The 13273-nt window shown below is 39.9% G+C and overlaps 1 protein-coding gene across 5 annotated transcripts in view; it reads left to right on the top strand.

The window, feature by feature from the left end:
* Positions 1–12631, top strand: part of spon2a (spondin 2a, extracellular matrix protein) — a 32231-nt gene extending 19600 nt beyond the window's left edge. For all 5 annotated transcript variants that reach the window (XM_049483981.1, XM_049483980.1, XM_049483979.1 and 2 more), the window contains 3 exons: positions 5757–5948; positions 7486–7660; positions 11828–12631. In XM_049483981.1, the coding sequence (XP_049339938.1) occupies positions 5757–5948; positions 7486–7660; positions 11828–12012 (552 nt within the window). In that variant the 3' untranslated portion in view covers positions 12013–12631. The remainder of the gene's footprint in view (positions 1–5756; positions 5949–7485; positions 7661–11827) is intronic.
* Positions 12632–13273: the final 642 nt, after the last annotated feature.

Raw genomic sequence — 13273 nt, 5'->3', positions numbered from 1 at the left:
TGAAATCCTCTAGAATATAATCAAGCGGAAGATGGATGATCACAAGCCATCAAACCAAGCTGAACTGCTTGAATCTTTGCACCAGGTGTGGCATAAAGTTATCCAAAAGCAGTGTGTAAGACTGGTGGAGGAGAACCTGCCATGAGGCATGAAAACTGTGATTAAAATCCAGGGTTATTCCACCAAATATTAATTTCTGAACTCTTAAAACTTTATGAATATGAATTTGTTTTCTTTGCATTATTTGAGGTCTGAAAGCTTTGCATCTTTTTTGTTATTTTAGCCATTTCTCATTTTCTGCAAATAGATGCTTTAAATGACAATATTTTTATTTGGAATTTGGGAGAAATATTCTCCGTTGTTAATAGAATAAAACAACAATGTTCATTTTACTTCAACATTTACATGTAAATAGCAAAATCAGAGAAACTGATTCAGACACTAAAGTGGTCTCCTATTTTTTTCCAGAGGTGTATGTTGGCCTAAAACCTTTATATATATATATATATTGTTTAGCTTTGACAGTGTCTTTTCAGATATCCTTTCTAGTGTAAGCTGCTCACATTCTAGGCGTGAGGTTAGACATACTGTATGTATTATACTTGTAAGAGACATGTTGGACATTTGTATGAACCTCAGATTGTAACGAGGGTAGTGTTTAGTATATGTTATGGCACATAATAGAAACACTCCAGCTCCACAAAGATAGCAACACAAATGTGTGTGTGTGAATTAAAGAGAGACATTGTGCCACTTGACACACTTGGGAACTATAAGAGACTCTTAAGAAAAACAGCAGACAGAAAACCTTGACTATGGTTTCTTTCATACTTCTTTATAAGAAGCCCTGTAGTAAGGTCACAGAGGTTGCGGTATGGACGTGGATAACAGATCACTGCGCTAGTTCACACACACTGCAATCAACTTTTATCACTTTCTTACTTTACCTGCTCGCACAGCATCGCTGCCCTCAAATGGAAGTGCATTGTTGGGGCAGAGCTCACACTGGAGCGTTTTGGGCCGGACTGGGTTTCACTGGGGCGACCACATAATCACAGGGTGCGGACTGCAGGATGAATTGATGGATTTAGTTTGGAGAGATCCATAAGCCACAATCACACAGGCACTTAAGACGAATGAGTGTATCAAAGGCCGCAAATTTGTGACTCGTAAATATTTATAAGCCACTTTTTGGTGCCATTATGTGTTTAATGGGAACCAGGCAGCACCGGCGCAGCGTTCCTGAGTGAGCTGTGTGCCGTGCGAGGAACCAGCAGCGATTTCCAGACTTAGCATCCCAGACTGAGAGAAAAATAGGACGATTAAAGGGAATTTGTCCCCCACACACTGAACTGGTTAATAAGTGTAAGGTTTGGCAGTTGTTCGGGAATGGAAGAAGAACAGTGTGTGAGTGTCTGATACTGTGTCCCCTCAAGTGTAAGTTTGTGAGAGAAAGAAAGAGAGTATCAGATGTGTCAGGAAAATATGAGAGAAAACAGTTAACACTTAACACTTAATATCAGAACAAAATGTCCCTTTATTTTTAATGTTTCATATTTTTATATGTTTTAAAATGCCAAAATATAATACTCACATACACTACCTGTCAACCTTTTTAGAATACACCCAGTTTTTTCCATTTATTTTTGCCCTTTATGCTCCTCAGTTCCAGTGAATAGCCTGAAATGGTTCAAAATCCAGTCCTTTTTAGGAAACAAGTCAAAGGAATTGATGCAAAATATGAGATGATTTCCAAAGCCTGCAGTTTCAGACTTTCATCATATTTTTAAACTAGAAATAGAAACAGAAACACAGATTACTCTGGAACGAAAAAGTCCTTTACTTAGGAAAATTACAGATAAAGACAGACAGCAGTGAATACTGTTTCCTGCACCTTCAAAAGACTCTTGGAAACTGAAGAAAACTGGTCAAGGAAAAGGTCTGGCTGACCCACATGGCAACGCCCTTAGCTCAGCTTAACATGTTACTAAGTTTCAAAACTTAGAGGTCTGACAGGTGAAGTTCAGTAATAAAATCATTGCTAAGATGACAAAATAAAAAATAGCTTGTCTAGGCCAAACAGCACTGCCACTGGTCTACTAAAAAGAGGGATATTCTAGAACTTTTGACTGATAGTGTATATGTAATACAGATGTACAATACATACAGGAAATATTATTGTTAAATATAAGTAGATACGTATATAGACTGGCAGGCCAAAAAGTCATGGGACAGAAACTAGTGTTTACAGAACACTAGTAATAGAATAGATGGAGCTTAAATGCTCACTGAATTCCAGTCAGCTGGTAAAATGTAATGAGGAGTGCACACACAGTACAGATAAGTCTCCATCATTCTGCTGATCAATAACTGCATAGCTCCACACCAGCTGTTAGAAGTGCAAAAGGTGACTGCCTCCACACTAATGACTATAGATTTAGAATGGGATGCCATAAAAAGCTCATGTATGAGTAAAATGTAGGTGTCCAAATATATTTGAATATAGCATATTTACATATAAATTTTATATTTACGTATAAATACTTATATACATATAAACTGTACATATAGGATATACAGTATACATGCATCTGCACTGTCTGCCATCCACTGACCAGACTGGACTGTGCAGAGATGTCTTGAATTGACACACTTGTCTTTCCACGCCAGTGAAATTGATATAGCAGGGCGGATTCCTGGAAAAGCCGCAGCGCTAGGTCTGGAGGAGGTGGAGGAGAGGAGAGATGGGAGATGGAGGAGAGTTAAGAGTAAATCCAGCCTGGCTGGGCCTCTGTAGCAACTGGTAGTTTTTTTTTTTCTTTTTTTTTGTAAAAGGGCACCAAAAGTTGAAACCATGCTGTAGAGAAGGCTACAATATACACCAGTATGGAAATGACTTTTCATAAAAGATAAAACTGCTGGCATCATCATAATACAGTAGATGCATTCTTAAGAATTAAGGTACATGTGGCTTTTTGGAGTGACAGCATAGAAGAAGCTCCTTCCCATAATCCTCCTTAAAAATCCAGCTAAACACCAGCTTTTGCTGCTGACTGGTTTTAGATGGTTTAATTAAAACTGTAAAAGGTGTCTATTCCAAACCACCCTCTTTTTAAAGCCTTTTAAGGCTAAAAGCATCGGCTACTTTGGAATAAAATGGAAGTGAGAAAAAAAAGTTAAAAAGCTAATGCCAGACTGACAGCAATGCAGGTAACTCAGGTCCGAGTGAGACACTGTGGTAAATATTAGCTACTGCCTTCAACCAATAATTTCTAATACTTTTTGTTAACAGTTCCCGCTTGTTCTAAGGGTTTTGGGGGTTTATATACAATGTACTCAGATTGTGATGAATCAGCTTTGGCTTTGAGAGCTGTACCGTATTTTTTGCACTATAAGGCGCACTGAAATCCTTTTTATTTTCCCAAAAATTGTCAGTGTGCCTTATAATCTGATGCGCCTTATGTATGAATTCTACCAGTCAGGTTGTAAGAAGCAGTAAAGCCACTCCTCTGAAGAGCAGCTTTATACAGGAGTTTCAGTTTAGTTCTCCAGTACAGGGACTTGAGACTGGAGCAGTATTAGCATTAGTCGCTAACCACTCTAAGCACTAGCTCTTTCACCGTTCAGAGTTAATTATATTGGACTGTAGCCTGCGTGTTTACCGTGTTAAAACAAGCTATGTGGGAAGAACTGCTAGGTATTATCGCCCTGGCTTACCAGAAAACTTAAGAGCTCCTTAGTAAAGCATTGTCAGATAGCATTAGTCGCTAACCTGCTGCACCCAGCCTTTGTGAAAATCTAAGCTTACTGTAAATAAACTAAAGCACTTTCTCACTTAAATAAAGTTTTCAGGAGAAATCTGTTTAGATTAATATCCAGCGCTTGTTTGACTTTAAAAGAAAATGTTTTTATTTGAGAATTACAGTTTTGTTTACTTAACTAAGCTTAGCTTTATATGTCTCGCCGCTGGGCAGCTGAATTAGAAGGAAAACATGGCGACACCCCTGATCTTTATATGCGCCTTATAATCCGGTGCACCTTGTGTATAAAAATATACCAGAAAATAGATGTTTATTGATAGTGCGCCTTAAGATCCGGTGTGCCGCAAAAATACGGTAATTGGTTTATATGTGGTGGAGAATATTTGTGGTGATAAATAGCTCATTTAAACACAATAAAACAATTAAGGTTGTGCTATCACTAATCAGAATCATTAATGATTTCATCCACCTTCCTCTGTGCTACATTTTATAATATGTCATACTCATTTAGCTAACTTAGCATTAGCAGCGTCTTAATTTTTCCATACTGAGTTTAGCTTGTGGTTTGTGTGGTGATGAAGCCCTTTCCGTGTGGTGCTGATTGGCTTCTGCCCACTGAAACCTCTCAGTTTCTCATTTGCATAAATAAAAAAAAATTCAACATTTTGCCACCCACTTCCATAGAAAGTTTGCATAGAAAACAGAAGGAAGCTTAAAATGCGTTGTCTCGCTGCAGTGTGAATGTACTGTACAATATACTGTAATGTTTAAGCTTTTAAACTTATAAGTCACCAATCAGTCAGCTTACAGTAGCAGTAATGCTAGTACCTTGAAGAAAAAATAAAATATACAGGCAGGCTTTCTTTACTTTTTTTTTTTTTTTAGAAAAAGACTACCTTTTACTTTTCAAGATTAAAGGAATATCCTGGGAAAGGGGATAGTTACTAATTTTAATTTTAGTTTTTAGCTGCTTAGCTCCCTCATGGGATCCCTCTAGTAGTCTACAGTACTTTTCTGATATAATGGTAAAGATATTTAAAGGGAACTCTCTTCATAAACCAGCTCGGGTTCACTTAATCTTTCTAGTTACAGGGCTAAGCTAGGCTAGGCTAGGTAAAGCTGATCTTATCCATTTTTAAACAAAGAGACCACCAAAAAAGAATAAACAGTCTGTTTTATTCTAAAGCAAAAAACGTGGAGGTAAAAAATGCTTGTTAAACCATATTTGAGCACATTTTTGTTTAGGTACATCAGTCACATATCTTTTTTTAACAACAACTTCAGATACTCAGTAAAAGTTAATTCTACTTCAACTTTAACAAATGATCCATTACCACATTATTTAGGGAACAAAAAACCTTTTTGGCTTCTTTATTTATAAAAGCACAAAACGATTAATAATAACAAGGATGATAACAAAGCCTAAGGTCTTTAAGTTGATCATGGCCTTGAAATAACCTTCGCTACCTCATGCATTAACAACGTTATGACTTCAGCCTTTCAGAAGTGATGCCAGTAATAAGCAGTAATGCATTTGAACTGAGAGCACTGTCCATTCGGTTGCACTCTTTTTTTTGCCAGAGAACAAAAAAAGACTGTGGTCCACTCAAGGACCTTGGCTGCATCTCAACTTTTGCTCTTAATCTGGAACTAGACTTGTCCCTCAGGACCGTGTGTGTGTGTGGGTGTGTGTGTGTGTGTGTTTGACCTAGGGGCTCTTCCTGCATGAGGTCATAGCCCAACAGGAAACATTCATCACCATTTAAAGGAAAAACACCCCACAACACTTCAGCCTAACAAACACAGGAAAGAATGGAAAATCTGGGAAACAGCTACAAAAATGCTTCAGATATGACTTATGAAGTCAATTACTCGAGCACACTGTGACGTATTCAGGACAAAAAGCCTGCTTTCAGAGGAGAAGCTGCTTTTTAAAAAGCATTTGCGTGTGTATTTATGTGTGTTTCTGATCGTTCTGCATTCTCCATCCCGCAGCTTTCCCTGTTGGTGAAAGTGATTCCTAGTCCTGATTGGTTCGTGGGTGTGGACAGTCTAAACCTGTGCGAGGGGGGGCAGTGGAAACAGGAAGTGACCTTTGACCTGCACCCCTTTGACGCCGGGACAGACAGTGGCTTCACTTTCTCTTCGCCCAACTTTCCCACGATGCCCCCTGAGAACATCACCATGGTAAGAAAGCTAGGGCTGGAATAATGCACTGATCTATATTTTGGAAGAGTAGAATTTATAAATACAACATGTATTTTTATTAATGTAACTTTTAATGCAACTATTCTTAAAATCATGCAGATTTGGGTGATCTCAGTCAGCCATCAGAATGGGTCAAAATTAGCGTGGAATGATTGTTGGTGTCAGAAGGGGTGTTTTAGGGTTTCTAGCACTGCTGTTCTCTCAGCACAACACTCTCGAAAGTTCATTCTGTTGCTACAGCTCCGAGTGGACCACAGTGGTACTGCCAGGGAAGGGAAATAGCCAAATATATTATTTTTATATTAAGTTAAAATTCTTCATATACTGTATATGAAAATATTTACATAAATGTGATTTAGAATGTGGCAGAAATTATGTATATAAATGTAGAGCAAGCTTGTCATGTTAATATTATTGCGAGTGAATTTTTTTAATGAGTTTTAACAATCATCTGTGAACCCCTTATTATGGGTCATATCCTGCATAAATATGACCTAAAACATCATCAGATTTTCACACAAGTCCTAAAAGTAGAAAAAACAATCTGATATGCACCCTGTCTTATATATTAAAGTCTGCTCTTCACAGTACATATTTGTGGACGTGTATCATAACACAAACAAAGGGGATTTCTGAGGACCTCAGAAAAAGAAAACTCATCAGACTGGAAAAGGTTACAAAACCATCTCCAAAAACATCACCAGAAGTTTAGACTCCATTAATCCACATTCATGCAAATTGTGCTCAAATGGAGGAAATTTAATGCATCCACCATCAGGAAAACACTGAACAACAATGGTGTGAATAGTGAGGTTGCAAAGTGAATACCACTGCTCTCCAAAAAGAAAATTGTCAGGACATCTGTCCATAAACTGAATCTCAAGAGAAGGTGGGTCATGCAGCAAGACAATGTCTCTACACACACTAAGCCGTTCTTTCAAGACTAGGAAGTATAAAGATAATGTTTTAGAATAACCAAATCAAAGTTCTAAATTATCTGAAGCGAGTAGCTAATGTGAGGAAACCCACCAACATCCCATAGTTGAATCTGTTTTGTACAGAGCAATGGGAGAGAGGTCAACAGAGAATGGTAAACCTTGTTGGAGCTGACAGAAAGGCTACTGTCTCTCAGACATCCTCTCATTACTATTGTAGTAAGCATAAAAAACTCTCTAAATGTACAATGTCAACATCCAACTTTAAGGTTGATGCAGCAGAAAAAGACCATGTCAGGTTTTACTTCTGTCTGCCAAGAACAGAAAGCTGAGGCTGCAGTGGCTTTTAGCACAGGATTACCAACACTGCAGTGTATTGCAAAATAAATGCTACTACAGGTAATCTTTATGAGTTTGCATTACTCTTTCCATACAGTGTTTATAACTTAGAGTGCTGAGAACCATCAGTATAAATCATATAATCCCTCTTAAAATTAAGGATTTGGGTAAACTATTCTAGTTCAATGACATAATTTACTTTTAATTGATTTCTTTGTGGTTTTTGCTTCTTTTTATTACAGATTACATCTCAGAAGCCAAACCACCCTGCTAATTCCTTCTATTACCCAAGGCTGCCACAGCTGCCACCCCTAGCCACCATATGGCTTAGGAGGCAGGCTCGCTCACCTGTCCGTCAACACAACCACGTGTCCAATCACATCCTGCCACATCACACCAAGCCCCAGAAATTCTCAGGTGAGAATAGCTTGATATACAGTATACAGTCTGCACTTAATTTGTGTTCTATTTAATACTAATAACACTCTTCCAGGTACAGGCTTAGAATTTAACTGTATTTTAACAGTGTTTAGAGGACAGTTCCTTTATACAATTTTATAGGAACACTTTTGGAATAATTGCCTTCCAGGTGGCACCACAGCCACCAGGGACAGAGGGTCCCAGATCCCAAAATTGGCATTTGTCTCTCTGGGTGGGTAATCTGGACCTTCAAGATGCTAGCAAAAGCAGACATCTGGTAACTGAAGAACAGAGCTGGCAGTTATAGTATTCTCCTTTAATCCTGTCCAATGACTTTGTGTTAACACAAGTTGAAAAAGAAGGTTTGCTGGCTTTATATGTCTCAGAAGAAGCACATGCTTGCCTTCAACCATCGTCTGCTAGAGGAGTGCTATTTGAAATCATACAGGAATAACAAAGAAAACTGTTGACCAGGGCATTAAATACAGAAAACAATGACAGAGTTTTCTTTATCTGCTTTAAAAATATTCTATATGTATTATTATTTTATTTATGATTCCATTTATGATAATATGTACAGTAAACAGCATATAATGGCCTGCTTATCTCTTCTTAGGTAGCTGTAGTCCTAACTCCTTCAGTATTGGAAAATATTTTAGATACCATTAATGGTATCTCTATTGAATCCCAATATTGGATATTCCTACAGTTAACTTTCATTCGAACAGACTGTGATAATAAACTCACTGATGACTTTTATTTTCACTGTTTATGTTGATCATCAGTTTATAAACCTAGGCTCTCAGAATGTATCCTGATGTCATCATGCTACTGTCAGTGCAGTTTAGCTTTCTATTTCAGTAAAACACTTCAGCATGAAACACTCTGCATGGGTCCCCTTATCCTCTCAGGCTGAAAAAGCATCTGTGCAGAATTATCAGTGAACATTTGGAATTTATTTCACACAGGCTTTGTTTTTGTGTTGTTTTCTATTCAGCTCTGACAAAAAATGTCAGAAATTGGAATGTACTGTGCATTACTCTTGTTTGAATTCATTTTGTTTAAACACAAATAACAAAATTATATTAGATTTGAGCATTGAAAACAAGCGATGAGAAATGTATAAAATACAATGCAGGTGGGGTAGCATTAGATGAATAATGCTGTACTCATTTTAGATTCCAATACATATACAGATATACTTATCATTTAAAGTGGTGGTCTGATAAAGAATTAATGTTACACATTTTCGTACTTGACCCAAACATAACTGATTAGCTAAGATATATTTAGGCCCAATCCCATTTCACCCCTTGGCTCTACCACTAAGCTCTAAACAAAGAGTTCTTCTAGGTAATCAAGTGCCTAAAAACATATTTCAACTAGCTTAAAACACACCCAGATTTCCATGGGTTTGGTGCAGATAAATTTATATGGTGTAACAGTAGTTAGCTTAAATGTTAATTAAGTTCTATCCAATAAGGTTTTACATAATTGTCGAAATTTGTCAAACCGATTGAGTTGAGTAGCCTCCCCTTGTACCCATCTGAAGACACACATGTTTTCAGAGAGGTGAGCAGCCAATGCTGAGGCACCCAAGTAGGGCCTTGTTCAAAGGCCCAACTGTAGTGGCCCTCCAAACCTGAGTATTGAACCCACAATCTTGTTGTTGAAGGCCTGGTGCTCTAACCACTGATCCACCACTGCCCCTAATGGGTCTATAGAGTCTGTCCTTTCAATTGCATTGTATCATGGGATCAAACATAACTTGCATCATAAGGCTATGAATAAAGGTTGAGATTTCCATCGCACAATGAATGTCCATTGGTCAATGACACACAAATCCACCAAGTACAGTGGAGAGGCAGGTGACAGACACACAAATTCACCAGTTTAACACTATGATTTAACCACTAACTGACCCACAGAGTCCACTTTCCCGCCCATTACTGACACACACTTCCTTATAAGCTTATCCAGTCTGTTCCTGTCCCTAACAGTAATGCTGCTTCCCCAGCAGGCAACACCAAAGAAGACAGCACTCGACACAACCAAATGATAGAATGTGTGCAGAAACTCTTTACACACATCAAATGATTTAAGCTTCCTGAGGAAGTAAAGCCTGCTCTGTCCTTTTTTATATGCTGCACTCGTCTGCACTGACCAGTCCAGTTTGTTGTCCAGGTGGACTCCGAGATACTTATAGGACTGAACATTCTCAATGATCTGTCCTTCGATGATAACAGGCTGATGGGAATGTTTCAGTCTACGGAAATCCACAATCATCTCCTTGGTCTTCAGTGCATTGAGGAGAAGACCTTTTCTTCTACTCCAGGCTGTAAAGGCAGCAACAAGATCTCTGTACTCTCTTTCATCCCCACCTCTTATACATGCCACCACAGCTGTGTCGTCTGAATATTTCTGAATGTGGCAAAGTTCAGACACATGTTTAAAATCAGCAGTGTAAAGAGTGAAGAGAAATGGTGACAATACTGTACCCTGAGGAGCCCCAATGTTGGTTACCACCGTCTCAGACCTGCAACCACCCAAACTGACATACTGCGGACGCTCTGTGAGATAGCTGTAAATCCATGTGACTAACATAGCATCCACACCTATCATCTCCAGCTGTTCCCTCAGAAACTGCGGCCTGATAGTGTTAAAGGCACTTGTAAAATCAAAAAACATGATCCTTGTGTATCCCCCTGTCCCGTCCAGAAACGAAAGTATCTTGTGGGTCATATATATTACTGCATCCTCCACACCCATGTTCTCCTGATATGCAAACTGTAAGGGGTCCACAGCCTGCTGCACCTGAGGCTTGAGAACCCGCAGCAAAAGCCTCTCCAATGTCTTCATGATCACTGAAGTCAGGGCCACTGGTCTGTGGTCCTTCACCCCTACCGGCCTCCCTACTTTAGGGCGGCACGAGGCATGATGTTTTCCACTGGACAGGTACTTGTCCTGTGCGAAGACTGAAGGTTGAAAATTGTTTGTAGAGGCATTGCCAGTCCTGATGCACATTCTCTTAGAAGCCGAGGCGATACACCATCAGGACCCGCAGCTTTCCCTGGACGCAGCCTACGTAGTTCAGCATAAACCTCATCTATGGAGAAGCTATGTGGGGTCACAGCAGTACATCTGGAACAGCTGCCGGGTGGAGCAGCGCAGGTGGTCACAGCAGAGGGGGTGGTACAACTGCCGGATGGAGTAGAGCAGGTGGTCCCCACAGAGGAGGTGGTACAGCTGCCGGGTGGAGCAGAGCAGGTGGTCACAGCAGCGGAGGTGGTACAGCTGCCAGGTGGAGCAGAGCAGGTGGTCACAGCAGAGGAGGTGGTACAGCTGCGAGGTGGAGTAGAGCAGGTGGTCCCCACAGAGGAGGTGGTACAGCTGCCGGGTGGAGCAGAGCAGGTGGTCCCAGCAGAGGAGATGGTACAGCTGCCGGGTGGAGCAGAGCAGGTGGTCACAGCAGAGGAGGTGGTACAGCTGCCGGGTGGAACAGAGCAGGTGGTCACAGCAGAGGAGGTGGTACAGCTGCTGGATGGAGCAGAGCAGGTGGTCACAGCAGCGGAGGTGGTACAGCTGCTGGGTGGAGCAGAGCAGGTGGTCACAGCAGAGGAGGTGGTACAGCTGCTGGGTGGAGCAGAGCAGGTGGTCACAGCAGAGGAGGTGGTACAGCTGCCGGATGGAGCAGAGCAGGTGGTCACAGCAGAGGAGGTGGTACAGCTGCCGGATGGAGCAGAGCAGGTGGTCACAGCAGAGGAGGTGGTACAGCTGCCGGGTGGAGCAGAGCAGGTGGTCACAGCAGAGGAGGTGGTACAGCTGCTGGGTGGAGCAGAGCAGGTGGTCACAGCAGAGAGGCAGAAGAGTTTCTCCAGGCTATGCTCTATTATACATATTAAAAGGAACTTTGAATTTAAAAAGCATTTAATTTGATGTGCCTTTTGATTTGATCCAAAACATTTTATTAGTAAAATAACTAAGCTAACCATGATGATATAAGGTGACAGTGTTCTTGCAGTCTAGTGTTTGTTAGCTCCATTAGCCTAGCATTGTCTGGGGCACATATCAGATACTAAACCTATCTTGGCTGATCGACTACATTCATAACTGAATAACCTCATGCATATTTGTGGTTCTTATCTTTGATCCGTGTTCTTATAGAGACGCCGTTGGACTGTGAGGTGTCCATGTGGTCATCGTGGGGTCTGTGCCTGGGCCCTTGTTCCCGAGGAGGCCTGCGCCACCGCACCCGATACATCATGCTGAAGCCAGCCAACAGTGGCTCCCCCTGCCCCGAGCTGGAGGAACAGGCCGAGTGCACGCCACACAACTGCCTGGCACAGTAGTGATTATCGTCACAGCGCTGGCACAGAAACTCTCACCATGTTCAGAATAAGAGCCACTTTAAGTCACAGCCGCAGAGAGGCAGAGGTCACCACGAGCAGTGACCCAATGCACTGGCCTGCCTGGCACAGAACAGCTCATGTATTCTGTTCATAGAAAGACTCTGATCATAAGTACTGCGGTTACAGTACGCACAGTGTAACAATGAATAATTATACACCATATTTCTCATCCATCATTTTGTAAAATGTTATTTTCTTCAATATGCAACTTTTCATATGTCAAATTCGGTTGTTTTATAGCGTTGCAAATAATTTCCTTTTGTAAAGCACTGATTAAAACATTACTAGTACAACACTTGTGCTCTCCAGTAGTAGATCTAAGACAGGCCCATTGGAATGGAAATCTTACATTTGGAAAGATAGGATGGGCTGATTTTATTAGACTGACAGTCTGAACATTGTTTAAGTTCAGTTTAACTGCATAATCTTATATATTATTATTTTTTATCCCTCCTTAGGGACCTTTAAAAGAGTTGTATATACTGTATGTTGTATTTGTATCATGTTCAACCTTTAATAAATGTGGGGTTGTTTTCCTTAAAGGACCCAAACCCGGCACTGTTTGTGTTTTTTTATTTCTCCCTGTTATAATTATGTATAACTGAATGGGTACCTGAAGTTCGAGAGGAGGAACATGTTGAATCTAAAGTCTTATTTCCAGTTTTATCCCTTTTTTACAGTCTTCTTCTATATTGCCATGCTGATGCATGCTCCAAAATTGTAAAGGGGCATTTGTACTACTTAAGAGAGTTATGTATCAAAACTGACACACAGTCATGCAAAAATTGGTGAAAAGTTTGGACATAATTTGAATATGACAGTTCTTTAAATGTATCAAACTTTAATGATGTCCAATAGAAATGCTCCAACATGACTTGAAATTAAAAAAGACATATTTTTGTTGCCCTTTGTTCAATTTTGGTCTGACAAGGACAAATAAGGCCTTAATAATCATCCAAGCCACTGCAATGAAACACCCCTTATAAGTTTAGAGTCGGTTTATCTATAATGTGAAAAATAGGGGTGTAAGAAAATACTGATATATTGAATTATTAATTTATATTGAATTATTAATCAATATAATTGAATTATAAGATATCATTCTTTGCAGTAATGTATTCTCAAAAACACTATTGATTTTTGTCAGACAGTAATTTTTTTAAACCTCACCCATTAGATTAAAATTTAATTTGAAAAGAAA

The sequence above is a fragment of the Astyanax mexicanus genome, chromosome 10, assembly GCF_023375975.1.
Source record: "Astyanax mexicanus isolate ESR-SI-001 chromosome 10, AstMex3_surface, whole genome shotgun sequence".
Taxonomy (NCBI): Eukaryota; Metazoa; Chordata; class Actinopteri; order Characiformes; family Acestrorhamphidae; genus Astyanax; species Astyanax mexicanus.
This window is presented reverse-complemented; position numbering and strand designations above follow the sequence as displayed.